General features: G+C 35.5%; 1 protein-coding gene across 1 annotated transcript; it reads left to right on the forward strand.

Annotated features, from left to right (window-relative positions):
* The first annotated feature begins 221 nt into the window (after positions 1-221).
* On the forward strand, positions 222-7797 carry LOC126807893 (adenosine receptor A3). Its single transcript, XM_050532764.2, has 3 exons — positions 222-371; positions 911-1015; positions 3588-7797. Exon 3 carries the CDS (start codon positions 3994-3996, stop codon positions 5239-5241), a length of 1248 nt encoding a protein of 415 aa, XP_050388721.1. The 5' UTR covers positions 222-371; positions 911-1015; positions 3588-3993; the 3' UTR covers positions 5242-7797.
* Positions 7798-21673: the final 13876 nt, after the last annotated feature.

Below are 21673 nucleotides of genomic sequence, written 5' to 3' on the forward strand. Positions count from 1 at the left end.
TCAAAGGCAAAACCTTACAAGTGAGGAGAAACAAATCCAAAACAATCTAATTATGTGTGGTGTTGCCTGCGTGAAGAACTAGGTGATATCAACACAAAGTATATGAATGCTCTCCGATAGCCCAAAGCTTAATGCTGTATAGCCACGGCATCACTGTACTCTTCATTAGAGGTAGGTCTTTATGGTAGAAAGTCTTATAACATCTAGTCGATTCAATGTTACACAAAACAGATGAAGCAGTAGTCTGAATTAGACGTGGTTTTGTCATGAAACAGGATATTTTTGTGATAAAAAATATTGTGAACACTGAAAGATGATGTTAAGGATCATAAATTATTATTAAAAAAATGAAATGAAATGAAAACTGAAAGGTGATATTACAAGAGGACCTTTTTTTTAATGATCATAAACAATGATATTTGTTTTTACGTGGTAAATAAAAATTTTTGTGGAAATTGAATGGCGATATTAAGAATTAGAAATTATTATTAGATAAACAAGGATTTTTTTTAATGGTAACAAGAAGTTTTGTGAAAATCGAAAGGTGGATTTGTTTAAATGATTACAAACAAGGATCCTTTTTTCCTTTTTTTTTATGGGTAAATAAAAAAGATTACGAAAATTGAAAGGCGATATCCAAAATTGTTATTATTTGAACAAGGGCTGTTTTTATAATAAACATTAAAATTTTGTGATACCTGAAAGGTGATGTCAAGGATCCAACATTTTTAATAGTACAAAAAAATATTGTGAAACTTGAAAGGTTATAATAAGGTTCCAAAATTGTTTTGTTTTTTTTAAAAAGAGATTTTTTATTTTAATATTTTTAAAATATGTGAAAACCAAAGGTGATATTACAAATAATCAGAATTTACTATTTTCATAAATTTTGATTATAAAATCATTGCAGTGGTCAAGAAAGAAATACAACATAATGGATAATTAGGAGACAAAATTTGTGAAAGTGTTAATGTGGATGCAGAATTTAAAAAGCAATAAAGCTCTCGCTGAATACGTAAGTAGGATTATATTGTTATTGAAAGAATACAAATAAGGAAGAATACAAGTTAGCAAGGAAACAGGATTTCTTGTAATAAAAATACTGTGAAAAGACAATTAATGTGGCTTAGAGGTTAAGAGCATTTCAATTAAACAGCAATAAAAAATAGTTATTACTTAGGGACACAAACACTCTGAAGATATTCACAGGTTGGTAAACATACTTATTTATCTAGTGGTAAATGTTACACCAGGTTAAGTTAATTAATTAATTTGAGACAAATCAGTTTAAAGTGACTGATTGTCATTTTCATTAATAGGAAAATATGTAAATTCTATAAAGGGCTTAAAGTTACGTAAATGTCCGCAAAATCTGAGAAAAAACAGTTAATCTCATGTCTTGAGATACAGACATTTTAAAATCATACTAAGATGTACTCATAATTTCACTGATAAAACGCGGTATTCCACTACTGATCATAAAATAAAAAGCATTATTTCATCAGTGACAGTAATCACTCTACTTTGCTTTTCTGTGCAAAAAATAAAATTATATGTAATAGTTGGAAGACAGATAATCATAAGTCTTTATGTCAACAATCATAATTATAACTGTAATGTCAATAATATACTGCTCACATTTAAAGATAGGTTGCCAGGTCACAAAACATACGTTCACAACAGCTAAATCATCTCGGAATTCCACCAGAGTTGTCACATTTTTATTCTTTTGTAGATAATGGGAACATTCACAAGACACTAAAAACTGACTATCTTACCTAATTAGTGTTCTTCTACCTATTAAATATAAATTGGGTCAGTTTTTACGAATCGGAAGTGTTTTACGGATGGGACAAAAAATTATTTCAGATTGCCTATATCTTGGTTATTTCTCAGCAGATCTTTGTTATGCCAATGTGTACCGTACATAGGATCTTTTGAAATGGTTTACAAAGTTGTAATGTCAAATAATAATTGTTATCAATAGTCTGAAATCAACGGTGAAAAGTTTCAGGTCGCCAAACAAAAACGTTTTTAATAGAATATGAATTAAAAATATTGTTGATCACATATCATATATGTGTGGGAATTTTTCATTTTTTAAAAATCCCTTTATCACCAAACTAGCAAATGACATGCTTCAAAACTACTTATAATCTATTGAAAACACTCTCTACTTTCGTTTTTATGACCATTTGTTTGTTTACCATATTATATGAATAATTGCTAATTTTCATTATTTACCTGTCAAAAGTCGGCCATGCTTGATTCAAGCCTTGAGTTTTCGCTTCGTGCTCTCTGATTGGCTACGCGCGACCAATCAAATCAGTGTTTGAATGGTACCTTCAGCGCTCATCGCACGAGCGTTTCGCAAATAAGAGGGTATATTATAAGGAGCTGAATTCATCACTTGTCCTGGTACTGTGGTCCGGTATTAATATAGGTACGGGAATAGTAACTATTCCATTTATTAGCCGGGAAAAGAAGCTTTTCCGCCATGCTAATAAACTATATTTAATTTTGGCTTTTATTTATCAATGATTTAAAAAGTATTTAAACGTCGTGATTTAGTTAGGTTTAGTTAGGAATTTTTCGCGCTCATACATTTAACATTTAAAGTGGCTTTCTACATTTTCTAATATTACTGCGCTTTCGGTTCGGATTGTTTGGTAATTATACTCATCGATCATTGGCGCGGGTCACACTCGCGAAGTGATTCCTTGGAGCTTTTTTTACTTTGCGGACTTTTGTCTGCATTTATGTACATTCGGTCTTGGTTTTTCATGTCATTAGTTTTATTGTGCGAACTTTGTGCAAACCGGTACCTGCATTGTTTCGTGTGAAATGACTGTGCCTGTCGTCTGAATTTTATCTTGCTCGGAGCGAAATCCGGCATTTAGGACGTGGTCTGGAACGGGTAGAACAAGTATTACTGTAGGCGGAAAGACGCGTACGATTCCTAGTTGTTGAAAGTTACTATAGTACTAATAGTCAGGGAATCTCGAGATAACATTTAAATTAGTTGTTTTGTAAAAACGTACCTTCATATTCATCTGATAAACACTGGGATAAATCTAAACTTTTATCTTAGAAATTGAGGCCTAATTTATTGGTTAGGGATAAACTCCTTCATTCATTCATTTATTCATCTATTTATTTATAGATTTATTAAACCATACGGGTTGTCAGATGTTGCAATTTGTTTAATAAAACTTTTGGAAATAATAAATAATCGTTTGTTTTCTCTGAATTGATGTTTGGTGCAAACCATTGAGCATCCAGTATACGAATCTCTGTTTCTTCTGAATAAACCCACCGTTGGAGGTTTTGTGTCTGGTAAAAAGGGCGGGACTTACTTTGCATTTATTATAACTGAGGGTCGGGACGCGATTGAATCCCGGGTACCTTTGGTTTTAGCAAGCTTGAACCTACATTTTTGCTTTTAAGTGCCTGGATACATTATTTTCGTCGGGCTTGCCCTCGTATTACATATTGGCGATCTTCGTGGAGTACATTTATGCCAGTCATAAGCCCCTCCTACTACACTAGGAAGGAGAAGTGTTAATTTCTGTCTTCTTTATTTTCAGACTTCAATGGAATTGGTTCTTGAAAAACATCTACTGAACAAAAACAGGATGTGCATGTTCTTACGTCAGTCAGCAAATGATAGAATCTGTTCAGATGTGAAGTAAAACTATTTGTTATAAAAAGTTTATTTTCTATTTGACAGCATTAGACTCAAACTAGAACACTAGAACATGGGCTACAAGTAAATATTTTCAGTAAAGTTTGTTCTGGACAGTTGAGGATTTTGGCTTCAAACAAAAGTGTTATTAAATGTTCTAGAAAAATATAAGATGCCATGCCTAGCGCACCACAAATGATACTTTTTCAGTAAAGATTATTCGGGACATGATATAGCCATCGTTGTCACATCGGTGTAATTGAGAAGATTATTTTTACTTATTGTTTGGTGTCTGCTCGGTTCCAAATATGAATGTGTCCACCATGTTGACCCCTATTCCTACTGGAGTGGAGGATGATGGGAATTTCACGGATTATATGAATGAATTAATGTCTATTACAGAATTGTCATTACAACAGCGTGCTCATATTATTCTGTCGCAGCCAGTGTCCATTATATCGTTAGTTCTATGCTTTCTGACGATCGTGGCCAATTGTTTGTCGATCTGTGCTACCGTTCTTGGCCCACCAGCTTTTATTAACACACACATGAAATTAGTAATCAGTCTTGGACTCTCAGATTTATTAGTCAGTTTTAGTGTCCTGCTGCATATTTTGAACAAAGTTTTCACAAACGTGCCCCGGTTTGATGCTGGTCCAGATGACCGCCTGCCATTCTCATGTATGACATTGTTTACGTTTGCGCTCCACACCGCAGCTACGATGATTTCGTTACTGAATCTTTTAGCGATGGCGGTCGATCATTATGTAGCCATTATGAATCCGCTACATTACAACGAGCATTTAAACGAGGTGAAAGGAAACATATTAATTATAGTGATTTGGCTTCTCGCATTTGCGGGAGGATTTTCTGTGTATTTGGGAGATGTTCAGGAATTCCAGGCGTACAAGCATGTGATCAATTACTGTGAATTTGTTCAAAAAAACGACTTCCATGGAGAATATTTAGTTTTTTTCATAGCTTTTGTGTGTTTCTTTGTCATCACTTACACTTATTTACGGATTTACATGGAAGTTAGGCGAGTCTATCGACAGGGGACAAGAGACGACCTGGATTACGCGCGTAACAGGAAGGCTCTTTTAACCAGTCTTTTAATTATAGGAACATTTGTGCTATGTTGGTTACCCACTTGTGTGTTTCAAGTAGCTCTGGTTATCCAGGTCCGTGTAAATTCCACCATTGTCAGACAAATGTACGCAACTCTATTGAAAGCAAACAGATACCTCAACTTGCTACTATTGGTCAACGCCTTGTGTGATCCTATTGTTTACGCTGTGCGATTAAAAAATGTGCAGCTGGGATACAGACGAATATTCCAAATGTGTCGGATTTTAAAACATAAAAAGCGTCGACATTCAACAATGAAATCTGAACGATGTACGACACAAATTGCTCGATTACAAACCATGGATATTATAAGTCCGGGTATATGCAACATGGAGAACGAAAAAACGAATGAATGTGTGGAATTATTACCCATACATAACAATAACTTCATTATTAATTCGGACAAACAAAATGGTGCCCTAATATAACCTGTTATACTCTAGACAGTGCTTTCACTCTCTGACTGCACTATATAACAATAACTTCATTATTCCCATATATAATGAAATGTAATAAAATCTAAGACTATGACAAAATTAACTCCTTAATTAAAGATACATTATGGGAGAATACATAAAGAGCTGGTAGTTTTCACTAAAATAGTTAAAAACTAGATACTGTAAAGGGAATTTGCTGAAAATTTCAGTCAAATTGATCACTATGAACCAAGATTTTAGCGATTTAATTTTCGGCCTAGCCTCGATCATCATTACTAAAGTTGGTAGGATAAAAAACATAGTCTCGATTATCCATTTCATGATTTAATTATGAATGGAAGTTTAAAGAAAGACCTGCAATAGGCAGATTTAGCTCTTGCATAATGTATGTTTAAAGTACAGCTAATGGTTGGAAGAAATCCTGGTAACAGTGCAGGCAAGATCAGATGTCAGGGGCCAAATAAAACTTTGATAACGTCCTACTGTTCTGCATCAACCAGGCTATTAAAGACGGGCCTATGCCATACAGATATAAATGAGAGAAATTTTGCCCAGACAGTGGCGCTATGTTCGACTCTTATTCCAAATTCCAACCCAAAGGTTCTTTTATGTGCACACCAACTTGTACACAGGACCCTGTTTTTCATCCCCATCTGAACAACTAGATATTGTTCCTTGCCAGGCCCTGTCTGCACCACTGACAAGGGGGAATCCTGTTCTTTCTTGGCTAACACCAGTATCAAACTGCAGGCCTCTGGTTAGTGAGCCTGTGCCTTAATCACTGAGCCACCAACATCATTATTCATACTGTCAATACTGACAAAATGGTGTCTAAAATTAACTGACATTATTATTCATACTGTCAATACTGACAAAATGGTGTCTAAAATTAACTGACATTATTATTCATACTGTTATTACTGACAAAATGGTGTCAAATAAAAACTGACAGCGTTCTTGTTCGATTTCTTTACCAACTCCCAATGGTCATTTACATTTCAAGATTTCTGTAATTTTATACCAATGTGGTTCACTTTATACATATTTTATTTCAAAGTATAAGTTAGTTTTAGTATATTTACAGGACAGAGAAAAATATAAAACATTTCCGGATTTCAGTTACGGACGTTAATCAATCTGAAGATATGTTGCCAGGGTACAAAGCCATAGCTCGAGAGAGAGAGAGAGAGAGAGAGAGAGAGAGAGAGAGAGAGAGAGAGAGAGAGAGAGAGAGAGAGAGAGGTTGGGGTTAACACTCGACACAAACTAGGTCATTTTGGGACTAACGTATTGTTCAATTTTATTTCAATAATTCGCTTGTGCATAGGGGTCTTTAGCAGTGGGAGGAAACCAGAGGACCCGAAGAAAACCCACGAGGTTGGACAGGCGACGCTATTCCTTATCACGTACAACCAGGGAACCAAAACCACGCCAGATTATTCAATGACAGGCCTTATGATACAACGCGCATGTGCTAACCATTGGGCCATCCAACCCACCACAATACTGTGAAAGTTTAATCTCTAAAAGGAATATTAGTCCACAAATAGTTCTATTCTGTTCAGTATTTACAAACATACAATGAAATGAAAATTTGTCAACATTGAGCATCCACTGTCAACAAACCAGTGCCACCAGTGATTTCTGATGAAATATTTTGATGGGCCTCTTTTTAACCCGATTGAATCTTTGAGGGAGATTATCTACCATAGATTTTAATTTTCATAGTTAAATATTAAACATACATTATGCAAGAGCAAAATCTGATTATTGCAAGTCTTAATTTAGGCTTCAGATGTTATAGAAATTATAAATTAGATCTTTATTTAAACAACAAGCCCAAAATCAACTCTGTAGACCCACGGATGGCTCGGCTACAGCTCGGATTTAAATAGGATTTCACTTATTGATAAATTCAAATATGGCGCGCCCTGATGAGAATACGTCAGTTAGATCGAGGCTAAATGATAGAGTGTACTTAGCGAGGCCGCTGTAGAGCGTTTCCTCATGCCATTAAAAACTTTACTTGATAATCGAGATATGTAGGTGGAGTTAACGCCTGTCAATCAAACGATCGGTCAAGGTGAAGGCACATTTCACTACCATTTCTAGTCAAATATTACAACGATGATAACTATGTTCAGAATAAAGTAATTTGACTGAAATTTTCAATATATTCTTCTTTCATCATCTACTTTTGAACTGTTATAGCAAGAATGGCCAACTCTCTATAAAAATCTCCCATAATGTATCTTTAAATAATTTGTATGCCATATAACATAATTTAAATTGTGAATTTTTCAATATTTTCTGAAAAAAGCAAATGCCTACCATTATTGTAGTTGGCAGGGGATTAAACATTCTTCAACTGATGGCCAGCGGCTTTAACAAAATACTTTAAGATATAACTTTGATGTAAAAACAAGTCAGGTAAAAAACAATGTGTTATAAAGAGAAATGTTGCCTAAGCAGCCATGCTATCGCCAATTCAGGTAAAGGTATCAAACTATTAAATCTAAAATCTCTCACTGTCTATTTTCTGTATTAAAATCATTATACATTTATTCATATTATTTCTGTTTTGTTTTTTCTTGTCATATTATTGAAATAAATATTAATTGTTAACTTCTTTCTTTTTCAATTCAACTTAAGAAATTATGGATGTACCGTCGATGGACAAGTTCATTATCAAGCTATTCATGATGCAACTGAACAATAAAATTCCCTATAGGTTCCCAATCTCATGCTATAAGAGATTGTCAAGATTATCAAGTCATTAACACACTAGTGTGCTATGAGAAACATTTTGCCCAGACAGTGGCGTTCTACTATTAATCGATTTTCAACTGTCAAGGGTTCTTTTACATGCCCACACAGCATACCGAGAGCACAGGTGAACCTAAATGACTGGACGTGGTTATGTTTCTAGCCAGATCCTCCTTCCTGTATCGCTGATACAGGGAAGGGGATCACATGGCTAAGTGGGTAAGACGCTCGCTCGCTAGCCTGGAGGTCGGGTGTTTGATCCCTGCATTTGCCGAGAAAGTTCATCCAGATTTTCCGGCGTGGTTTCCCCTTGTCAGTGATGCAGGACGGAGGGCCTGACAAGGACAGCTGTCTAGTCGTTCGGATGGGACGAAAAACGAAGGTCCTGTGTACAAATTGGCGTGCACATAAAAGATCCCTTGGCAGTTGGAATTCGATATAAGAGTAGGCCGTAGCGCCGCTGCCCGGGCAAAATTTTCCTCATAGCACACTGTATGGTGTATGCCCGTCTTCATTAGCCCAGTTTAGGAGCAAAACAGTAGGACGTTAAACCCCATTTCATTTCATTTCATTTAGATACACTGAAACCAAGTTGGAAAATTGTGGGGAAAGTTCTCAGCTATCACCGGGGCTGAACCAGGAATGATCTCAGCTATGACCAGGGCTGCATCAGGATTCACCTGGTTATTTAGCCAGTGGACATAAATTCCGTTTGGATAAATCAATCTGAATAATTTATATCAATATGCTTTTTAATCAGATGATTTGTTATTTTGTAGTCCTACGTACCGTTTATATTTGTCTATTAGTCTCATTTGGAATATTGGGCCTTGAAGCAGAAATCAATTTATTCTATTAATCATAGAAATCGACATCGAACCCCAGGCCGCCTGCTAAGTGTACCAGCACACAAGAACATTTCTTTAAAAAAATTAAATCAGTAAATCAATGTGTAAAAAGCTTGAAATGTGGTGGTAATTTACTACCTCTTGCGATCGATATATTATTGTCATATTTTTATTCTGTCATTACACGGATTGAATTCTTTACTCACTACAGAAATTCTCAAATATACAAAATTATACACATATACATAGTCTCTCGTGTCTAATTTCAGATCCATTGTCATCTAAAAACAAACTAGAAAGACTGTAATAATGTCATACATGGTCTCTCATATCTAAATGTATCCAATAACAATTAGTTAGAATAAATGGAATGATGAATTGAAATAGGGTTTTAACGTCCTACTGTTCTGCTGCTCCTACTGAGCTAATGAAGATGGGCATACACCATACAGTGAGTGTGCTATAAGGGACATTTTTCCCGGACAGCAGCGCTATGGCCTACATTTATTTCGAATTAGGGATCTTTTATGTGGCTTTCGTGTCTTTAATCTTTTGATGCACATATTTAATTGTAAAGAAATTGGCCCATCACTAATCAAAAAAAAGCTGATGTATGTCTGCTTCCTTAATTCGTAAAATAAATTAATGACACCCATTTATCTTTTTATAAAGCATCGTATTTCATTTCGTTTTTTATAGTTCAAAATTTAGTTTTACTTGTCTTTACTACGAGTTGTTATATAACTCGCGTTTTGGATGAAGCGCGTGATTAGCCATGAAATGGTATGCTACAGCAAGTTTTGGCCGTGGAGTGCACGGAACTGTGGGTAACCCACTAGAAACATCAACGCTGATTGATTAATCAAATGATGTCATAGGGTCAAAAAAAAACATCTTGTATGACCTCTGACCTGACCTTCCACTACAACCTGTCAGATTTTCATGTAGTAGAGGTTATCAAAAGTATAAAAAAACAAAACGAAATATAGATCTGTATTTTAATCATCTATCTCAGTGAAGACATTTACCTAAGAACATGTAAGTCTTCTACCTCAATAGAAGCAAAATTATTGTGTTTAAAAAGGATCTGATAGAAAGATGGATGGATGAACAAACCCATACTAAACACATAGTAGATCATATTTACACGTCTGGCCTGGACTATTATAGGCAGGTTGGGGAATTGACTTGTCAGTCGATTTATAAATCATAAAGTATAATAAAAGTAAGATATATCAAAACATTTAAGCTTAAAACAATAAATACAACAGAACACAATTTTAATGAGAAACAATCATTGGTTTTATTATATAAGCAAACCAGTGATTTTTTCCCATAAAAATTGTGTTCTGTTAATGTTTTTCTCAATTACTAAATGGCACTTAGACGATTACAATAAATATAGTTAAGCTTTCATATCTAGAAACATACTAATACTATAATTTGAAATAAAGCTTTATAAAAAAATGTCTTGCTAATTATTGATAAACAAAATATTACGAAAAATGGACCGATTTACACAGCTCTGAAGTAGGGCTCTAGCGGAGATAACAAAAAATAATTAGTCATTGGATCTTGTCAGAAATATCTTAATGAAATGTAAACGTTAAATTGTAAACAAAACCATTACTGATTCGTATATTCTAAGGGATTTGTCAATATTGTAAACATTATAATTAGAATTTTATCAATTTTTAGGGATTTCCATTAATTAGTAGGTAAAATGGAATGGGTTAGTTAACAATGGTGATTGTCATTAGAATCAGTTTCTATCATTTTGTACTGAAGTTAAATAAAACTAAAAGCTTTATGTGGCATACTCAACTTTTAATTAGTATGTAAAGACTGATTGTCAATTAGGGCTGGGCGATAATGAAAAAAAAAAAAAATTGAGATAATAATTTATCAAATATCACGATAAATGATAGTTAAGATATTATTGTGATAATTCAAACTTGTGTCTTAAAAAGTCAATTTTTGAATAATTGAGCAGAATATCGTTGCTTGAAGCTTTTATGTGGCATACTTAACTTTTAATTGGTATGTAAAGACTGATTGTCAATTAGGGTTGGGCGATAATGAAAAAAAAAAAAAATTGAGATAATAATTTATCAAATATCACGATAAATGATAGTTAAGATATTATTGTGATAATTCAAACTTGTGTCTTAAAAAGTCAATTTTTGAATACTTGAGCAGAATATCGTTGCTTGATGTCAAACTATTGTTGCTAACTTCAGTATTCCCCATGATGGATATTTTACCCTACACCGGCTGGTGTAATGCTATTTTTACAGATGGATTTAATTCTATCAATAGAATGTCAAACAAGTTTTGGTTGTCACAATATACCGGGGGGGGGGGGGGGGGGGGTCGGGGGGGGATATTTTTATCACGATCTTCCAAAAAACCTGTATATTGCCCAATTATTTAATACATTTGTAAAGCGAACACACAGCAGCTAGTGTAGCTGCTCAGTGGCTTGGATTTACATTGACAATAGTAAAATAATGAATTTACATATAAGGCCAGATCAAAAAAAACATTCTCGTTCTCAGACAATCCTTACCAAAAATCTGATGCTTTTGTTTTAAGATATTTTTTTAAAAAAAAAATGGATGCACCAAGGCTTCAACTAAACAATTTGAAATGAAAAAGTTAATATTCTAATAATGATGACCCCGTGATATACAGACAAGGTCAAATTGACATAGAAAAGATCCATAACCTTTGTATTATATTGGCACAACAGCATCGTCCTTCATCAAAGATTCAAGTGAATTCTGTGAGAAACTGCAGAATATTCAAAACCCCGGGAGGATGGTCTCGTATGATGTTGTAGATTTGTTTACAAATGTACCCAGGGAAGAGGCCCTGGAGATTCTACGCAAGCGCATAGATAGTTTAGACAACCCACTAGAGACTTCCCTATCAACAGACAACATCATACCCTTGTTGAAACAATGCATCCATTCAACATATTTCTCCTGGGGTGATGATTTTTACGAACAGACCACTGGATTACCCATGGGAAGCCCCCTCTCCCCTTTAATTTCAGAAATATTTTTAACTGATTTAGAAGAGAAGGCGCTTCAAACATGCTACTTTAGGCAAGTGGATGATACCTTTGTTATTATTAATCAACAAGATGATCCAGAAACACTGTTACAAGACCTCAACAGGCAACAGCCACGTATAAAATTCAAAATGGAAACCGAAAATGATAACCAACTACCCTTCCTCAATGTTTGTGTATCTAAAACCAACAACTCGATCCGTACCGGTGTCTATAGGAAACCAACCCACATTGACCAATACATTCACTTCAAATCTAATCACCCGAATAGTGTCAAATCGGCCACAATTTCAACTCTGGTGAACTGTGCGAAAAAGATATGTGATCCTGAGAGCCTCTCCAAGGAAATTGATCATCTCAAACATGTCTTCACAAATTTCAACGGCTATCCAGAGAAGTTAGTGACAAACACCATCAACAAGACCCTGTCGGCGAGTGCAGCTAAATCCAAAACTCCGCCTGCCCCAGTCAGAATCTTCCTTCCTTTCAACGGCAAAGTCTCCTACCAAATCAAACGGCTACTAATGCAACAACCAGAAATAGATGTAACTTTCACAAAAAGCAACAGCACTAAAGATATATTAAGAGCCAATGGTAAACAAAATCTTACACAACCACCACAACCAAAGGGATGTGTTTATCAAATAGTATGCAATTGTGGGATTGCATACATCGGGGAGACAAAGCGACCATTAAATAAAAGGATAGATGACCACAAGTCGAAAGCAGCAACCAACAACTCAGCTGTAGCTGAACATTTGAACTCCAACCCTCGCCACAGAGTCCAATGGTCCAAGGTAAAACCACGATGCAAGAATATAAGCAACAAGAGAGCGCGCCGATTGCATGAAGCCATTGAAATACGACGACACAAACCAACGATGAACAGAGATCAAGGATTGTTCCTCCCCAGGACGTATGATATTCTTATCGCATAATCAAAGGCTAAGCATAATTCTTTTTTTAATCATATTTAATACTTATCAATATTCCAGTAATAATTTTAAGTTTGTAATAACCATCATAATTTGCAAAAATGATAATTAATAATTCCCAACTATTTTAGCTTTTCAGGCATTTTGCTTTTCAGGCCTGCTGATATTGTAATTTAATGCACTCAGTAGTTCTAATCCTGCCTTTCTTCATCACTACAACATCCAGTGAAGTACCACTCAATATTTTAAATTGTCAGCCTTCAGGGGACTATTGATCATTTGCGCAGTCATTGTTCTAAGGGTTTTTCGTATATCAGTAGAATCACTCGCATCAACATGCACATATCAAGTATTTTTTGTCATAACACCAATCAAATCTCATCTTCTTGGGATGTTGTCATTATCAAAACCTCATCAAATCGTAAATACTCCACAACAATCTATTCTTTTATCATTTGTGTTTATTTCAGTGAAAGGGGTCGTTGATAACATTTCATCAATTTTCATTTTCTTTCAACGTTTGTATTATTAAAACCCACAAATCATTGTGTATACTCCACAAAAACGTATCCATTAATCAATTAGTCAATTTTTAGGTTAATTGGTATTATTACTTATTAGCGTTTAATTAAATCAGATTACCTTTAGGTACACGTAATTAAGTGAGATCCCTGGTTTGTCAGCATTAACTAAGCATTGTTGTGTACATGTATATATTGTCCTGACATATTTTCATTTTTTATCATAGCTTGATAATGACTAGAGAAGCCTAGTCGAAACGTCGCTCAGTAAAAAGCAGTAATTGTATTCCATAGAATTGTGACCTGTATATATTGGAACCAAGTTCAGAGAGGGATAATGAAACAGCTTCCTTCTTATTTCCACAGCATATCTCATAAACTGTTCAAGATATCTTTATGAAAATATGTACACATTTACATATTAGACTCTAGTTGTGCCTTATTCTGATTATAAATATCTAAGATTTAATCATTTTTGTTTTCCGATGGAAACAGATTCCACTTTTTTGGTACAGAATGTTGATGACTATATGTATGTGATCAAGTGGGTTCCAGAGACTTTCCTGTGTTTAAAAGCAGACGTTTGATTAACCATATCTTGATGTCCGATTGGACAAATTCCTGGTTTGATGTTTGCCAATCCACGTAGGACAGGTTCTGCATATTCAGCCAAAACAGCATTCCTGATTTAACATTACCAACATTCACATAAAAAAATAGAAAAAAAGAAGGAAGATAAACTCTTACCGTGCAATGGATGCTCCAAATATGGTTCTAATATTATCTACTTGTGTAGAGTTAGGTGGGGTACGGACGTCAGCCATGTTTTCTCCATGCTGTAAAATAATATATATATGTAACGCATGGTATATATACAGCTAAATTAAAGAATATCTTAACCCTTTAGCACGTGCAACTCCCAAAACAAGTGCTCCTTAGACAGCACCAACCGCTCAAGTCGTATGGATAATATTGTCACCCCAAACTATGAGACAGCGAAATGTGGTTTAATGTCCACCCGACACAAATTAGGTCATTTGGGGACTAACATATGGTTCAATTTTATTTCAATAATCGGCTTGTTTGTAGGGGTCTTTAGCAGTGGTAGGAAACTGGAGACCCAAGAGAAAACACACCAGGTTGGACAGTCGACCTGACCTTACTCCTTGTCACGTACAAGCGGGGAATAGAAACCATGCCACTTGACTCAATGATAGACCTTATCACCCGCCAATTATTCATGGAACAAGCCAAGTTTTATGTCGTTTAATCAAGCTGCTTCAAGTCCCTGTTGCAGAAACATTACCTTAGGAAATTACACTATAAAGACTGTCAATATAACAATACCTTTTTCAAAGTAAAACCTGTTTTGTTGTTATGGATGGCATATCTGTAACACAAAATGATGTATTATTAGACAAAGAGATTGTTGTATAATTCAGATTCATTTAAAATATTTTCAAAATTGGTTAAAATCTCTGTGCATTTTTTTGTAATCCACGCTAAATTCTACTCACTATAGGACAACCTCCTGGCTTGGATTCAATCAGAATTAAAAAAAAAACCATCAAAATTTCGCAGCGAAACTCATGTGACACTGCCCCCCCCCACCCACACAAATATACTGACTACGTAGTAAGACACTGGCACACTAACCAAGGGATCCTGGCTTCAATCTTCATGTTGGCTGAGACAGTTCCTCATGATTTCCTAGTTTGATTTCCCATTGTAAGAGATGTTGGAAGAAAAGTCTAGTTGTTCGGATATGATGAAAAATATTGGTGTGCTCATAAAAGAACCCTGACAGTTGGAATTTGACGGAAGAGTAGGTGGAAACAACACTGTCCAGGCAAAATGTGAGTCAAAATCACACAGCATGGGGTCTGACCCTCTTCATTAGCCAGGTACGTGCAGAAAAGGAGGACCTTAAACCCCATTTCATTTCATGTCATATACCTAGTAACGGATGTAACTAACCTGCTGACAACCTCGACAACTTTAGCATGTTCTTCGGCAGGACTACGTAAAGCTTTACGTCTGGTGGCAATATTATAAAACAAATCTTCAACCTAAATATAAATAAAACACAATCTCTAAACGAGGGAAAATGTTGCCAGTTGTATAAAACTACCCCATAACTTTCATTTCGTTCTCTTTTTGAATATAAGTTTAATTTTTTACTTGCTTCTCCTGATTTAAACACAATCTCTAAAAGAGGAAATTTTTATTTCTAAAGAATAACTTTGCCAGATGTATAGGACTAAATTTCATCTCGGTCTCTTTATGCATCAAACTTGACAGACTTTCAAATTAAAACAATTGCTTAAAGGAGCTGAAAGTCTACGTAATAAAATTTACTACAATCAATGAAATAGCTTCCGTGTTAGTGGACATGATTATTTAGGTTTATAGTTTTAAAAAATTGATGTGGATCATAACAGTTCACAACAATTTCCTATATGACATTACAATCTTTGCATTATGCGGTGTTGGATGACTTAACGGCCCACCATATGTGCTTGCCTTTAGGTCATAAGGTCTATCATTGAGCCAGGTGTCTTGGTTTCAATCCAACATTAGAACATGACCCGGTGTAGGATCACTGTCTAACCATGTGTTTTTTCTCTTGGTCATCTGATTTCCTCCCAATGCTCAAGACCAACATGTAAAACCAAAATATTCAAATAAAACTGCACCATGTGTCAGTTCTAAAATGACCTTGTTTGCTTTAAACCTGATTTCTCAAACGAATAAGCTACATATAATTTTGAGGAAAAAATATATGGATTAATTTTTCTACGTACAGTTATTTGTGTTCCTACGTTTCCAGCACATGGTTTGACTGGTTCCTTCAACTGGCTGTCTATATAACATCCTCTAAAAAAAACAAAAATAAACAAAACCTTCATCTTTATCAATTATACATACAAATATCTCAACCTTGCGGGATTTTGTTAAACAGTTCGAGAGTAGGGTTTGTGACATAAGGGAGCCACAGTGGCTAAGTAGCTAAGAAGCTGGCTCGCTAACCCGGAGATTGCGTATTCGATCCCTGCATTGGCTGAGAACGCTGATTAGAATTTGCCGACGTTGTTTCCCCTTGTCAGTGCTGAAGGAAGGGGGGCCTGATAAGGACAGCTGTCTAGTCGTTCAGATGGAACGAAAAACCGAGGTCCCGTGTATACATTGGCATGCACGTAAAAGATCCGTTGGCAGTTGGAATTCGATATAGTGCTTTTGTCCGGGCAAAATTTCCATCATAGCACACTGTATGGCGCATGCCTGTCTACATTAGCCCAGTCGGAGCAGAACAGTAGGACGTTTGTGACATAAAGGTTGCCCCAATATTAAAGAGGTCCCCAAATTAGTTTGAAATTTTTTTGTACCATAAATAAATATGCCATATTTTATGGTAGATTTTAACACAAGGGGGGAGGGGGGTATATTTTCGCAGCTACGGTAAGGCAACCGGGGGACTGATTTTTTTAAAAATTTACTGCTAATAAAACCCGTGATAGTGTACACTACAGTAGATCTTTTTTCATGAATTCTGAATAAAGGGAGACTAATCCATTATCCAAATTTTCTGGGAGAAGTACAACAGTTCCCCAATGATTCAAGAATAAAATTTCCCAATCAATTCTTGTACAGTAAAGAAAATATTATTTCCTGGAATCACAAACCCAAGGAAAACAGTGGCATAAGCAGGTTTCCAAAGGGTGAGAGAGTGCCACAAATTTGTTTAATTACGGTAATACTAACGTAGAGATCATTTTTTTCATTTATTTGTATTGATAAAGTCAGTTATTGTGTATGTTTCGTATTTCCCTCCCCACTCTAAATAGTCTCTGGTTTATTTGACTTTTCAATCTAAAAATAAAATCTCTATAACTATTTACACATGTCAAAGGATAATTTTTTTTAGCCTTTATCCTACTTTTATTTGCAATGTGTCATAAAATGCGATTTAAGACTAAATAAAACTTACTAGGTCCACATTGAAACAATAGAAATAATCAAAAACAAAAATCATTCATTGAAACTTCTGATTATTCAAAATGTATTAAACATCATACATCAAATATTATTTTTCAATCGTGGCGAATCCAGCCTTAACTGTTGTGGCAACTGATCTACAAATTTTTTCACCGAAATAAAACGAAACAAAAAATTATAAATTGGTAAAATAAAATATTTTCAATAAATTAATGTTCATTCTAAGACACAATGTTTGCTTCATTGTCTTAGGAGGTTGGGTTCGCATTAGATCGTAAGGCAGGGCTAGAAATTCGTCATTTTTTGCGAGAATCTAAGAGGATTCTCATATATGGCATCTGCGCAAATCCTCCGAATCTTAACAAATAATACTGTCTAAAAAACAAAATTTATTGTGTTAATCTGAAACACCAAAATACAAGAACAACGATAAAAATAAAACAATCAGATGGAGTTTTTGGTAAACACTTAAATTGTGTCAAAAGTAATATCCAGAAAATGCTGTAGTCAAAATAAGCTGATACGGCACCATGGCATTTCTTCATAGCACAATTTGTAGTCTTTTGTCCATCACGTAACTAGTCACATAACTTGCAAAGTTTTTATTCATTCGTCGATGATAGACAAACGGCACAATGATCACGTGATAACCATAACTGAAATTGCTATAAAATAAAATTCTGTACAACTATGATATAGCCTTCAATAATATTTTTAAAATTAAGCCTCTGTCAGCATGTGTAGAAAATAAAAAATCATAACGGTAAACCCTATTTAGATCTGGTCCCGATTTCACAAAGCAATCTCAGACTTAAGTTAAGATTGTACTCAAGTTTCAATCACTTTTTATGAGAAATTTCATTGATCCAGAAACACAAAACTTTGAACATAGTTTCTTATTGACGTATTTAATACATTTAAACAGCAAAGTTTTATAAACAGCTATATTTTAGTTTTAAAAAAGTGTGGACAATTTTGAGTAAATTCTGAACTTAAGTCTGAGAATGCTTTGTAAACTCAGACCTGGTTTATTGACCTAATTCCAACCGAATTGTCACATGTCATTGGAATTCAGCATTTGAGATTCTGTCGGGAAAATACCCACTGTTCCTCTTTCCGTATATTTGGTGTTCTACTATGGGATTATATTCAATGAAGATTTAAATTTACCTAACAACTGGTCAGTGAATCCATCAATGTATGATCCAGTTATTTTTTTAATATCTACCGGTACCTGGAATTCACACGGACGGCAATGAAATGGAATGAAATGAAATGTGGTTTAACGTCCTACTGTTCTGCTCCTATACTGGGCTAATGAAGACGGGCATATGCCATACAGTGTGCTATGAGGGAAATTTTGCCCGGGCAGCGGCACTATCGCCTACTCTTATATCGAATTCCAAATGCCAAGGGATCTTTTACGTGCATTCCAATGTATACACGGAACCTCGGTTTTCCGTCTCATCCGAAGGACTAGACAGCTGTCCTTGTCAGGCCCTCCATTCTGCACCACTGCGTTGAAGATGTGCGATTTGCAAACCATACCGAGATCGTCTTCATTTGTCACGTGGCGTATTTTACTGAACCTATGATGAATTATCAGCAAGGGTGTTTTGTTTTTTTACCGGATTATGAAAATCACTGTTAAATGTGCTAATTACTCGGATTATGAACAACATATGGCCGGTTATCACTAAGGTATGGCTGTTGTTGTAGCCAACAAGCAAGTTGATTGACTTCTTTATTAACAAGTAATAATTACCCGTTGGAATTTAGCCAAAAGTAGATATGATACCATAGTTGCCGATTCATTGTTTTACCAATTGGATAGATTAAATGTCAATCAGCTAAAGCCGACAAAATACAGCCGATTTAGACCACTGACCCTGACTGACATTCAATAGTCGGACTCGACAATTCTCTGAGAATCCTTCTAGATTCGCAGCGTTAAACTCTTGAGAGAATCGTGGGCGAATTAGATTCTGGCTGCTTTGTACGTCTGGCATAGAATTAAACAATCAAACCAGTACTAACTGAATACAGATTATTCTATTAACTAGTGAGTTGATTTTAAACTGTTAAACTAGTACTCAGTGAATACAGATTAATCCATTTTTTATTTAAATAACAGTAGCAGACCTCCAGCCCAAAGTACATGTGATATTCAGGAGTGTACATAACGATTTTGTTTGGGGCGTGTTTAGCCAAAATGCGACCGACTGATGCCCATACCCCTAGTACGAGTGACGCAGTCAGGAGCCGAGCACCACAGGTGCGAGTTTTGTAGGGGGCATGTGCAGTAGCGGATCTAGATAGGGGTGGGGGAGGTCCAAATCTAGGGCGCCACCCCAGCCACAATTCCACCCCACAATGAATGTCAACAAAATACTGGCTATAACATTAAGCGTCCCGGTAGAACATAGGTGATATTGTATAATTATATATTTGTTTGCCGATCGTTGTCTCGCTGGAAAGCAGTTCTATTTAAGTTGACATAAAGTTTATGTCATATATGATTGTGCCTATAACACTGAGCAACCTGAGAAAATTTTGAAATGTTGAGTCAATATCTTGCAATTGGCATTTGAGGTCATTGCTTGGAGAAATTCTTGTGGACGAGAGGACCAGAAATGTGAGTCAATTAGACAAAATCTCGAGATCTGCCCCTGTCAATTCCGCCTGTTTTGCAAGAATTGACAGAACATTTGTATAGCCTGACGCCCCACGACCCACACACCAGTGCCAGTGGTACTACTAACATAACTAGGCAAATCAGTATAACCGCGAATATGATAGTGCTGAGACAGTATAAGACAACAGAGGAGTGGAAGAATGATGTTATAATGGAATCAGATGTGTAACCAAGCTTTTAATTTTTGGGACTGGGCCTGACAATTTTATTCAATGTCATGGCAAATGGATCCAAATTCTCGTTAACGAGAGGATAAGAAATGGGACAGAATCTTGAGGCCTATCTGTCAATGTCGCCTGTTTTGTGAGAGTAGAACTAACAATTCTACAGTCTTTTGAACCACAACTCACTCACTAGTGGTACTACTAACTGGGCGATTCACTGTAACTGTGAATATGATAGTGATGAGTTAGTATAAGACAGAGAAGAAGTTGAAGAATGATGGCATAATAGAATTGAGCGCCGATATCTAACTGAGCTTTTCATTTTTGAGGACTGGGCCTGAGGGCACTTTACCTCAATGGGGCGCTTACTTGGTCTCTGAAATGCCCTGGACGTTGGGGAGAGCTTTTGCAGAATTCTGATGGTCAGAAAACACCCCATTAATTCATTTAGTCTGAGACTGACTGCGGTGAGCACTTTTTTTTGAGACCGACTATTTTTTTGCCATGGGGTGAAATATTTTTTTTTCAAACATGATAAGTTGACAAGGTTATTTTATACTAAAGTTTTGCGTGAGTAGAGTGACGTGTGCAGTGAGCACTTATTTTGATAACGACTGCTCATATCTTACGACCGACTGCACTGATTTTGCGATGACTAGTATTTAGGATCTATTCTGGCATTATTTGTTTATCTCATTAATTCATTAAGACGGCGATGCATGCTTTTGAGACCGACTGCAGTGACTGCACTTATTTTGAGACTGACTATTTTTCTACCTGGGGGAAATTTTGTTCTTAGACCTACATACTCACAACAGAATAAGAGTGAAACACATCATTTTTTCAAACATGTTAAGTTGACATGGTTATTTTATACTCAAGTTTTGCGTGAGTAGCGTGACATGTGGAGTGAGCACTTATTTTGATACCGACTGCTCTTATTTAGCGACCAACTGCATTGATTTTGCGACTGACTATTTTTTTTCCTGGTACACCCCCCCACATTTACGCCCCTGGTGATATTATTCACTAGACATAATTATAAGCATATGGATTATAACATAGTTACAGAGAATCATACAATAAAGTACATAAAATCGCTGCCTACATAGGGATTGTATGTGATTCACTAGCATTCCATACTTATATATGATTTAGAATAAATATCTAAATACTTTTTCCTTAGTCTCATACCCTTATCAATATATTCAGCTAAATAAGTAGATGGGTTATTTATGATTTAAATATATGACATCATACAATTATGATACTTTTGTTTAATGTTATACTTTTTCTAAGACTAGAATAAATCGGACATTCAAACATAAAGTGAATTTCATTCTCTACTATACTATTTTTAAAAGTGTTATTACAATACTGACTTATTCTTCTAGCCCTGTAAGGTCTGTCATTGAGTCAAGT

The sequence above is a fragment of the Patella vulgata genome, chromosome 9 (genome assembly GCF_932274485.2).
Source record: "Patella vulgata chromosome 9, xgPatVulg1.2, whole genome shotgun sequence".
Lineage (NCBI taxonomy): Eukaryota > Metazoa > Mollusca > Gastropoda > Patellidae > Patella > Patella vulgata.

Coding starts and splice junctions, on each gene's coding strand:
- LOC126807893 (XM_050532764.2), top strand. CDS start 3,994: ATGAATGTGTCCACCATGTTGACCCCTATTCCTACTGGAGTGGAGGAT.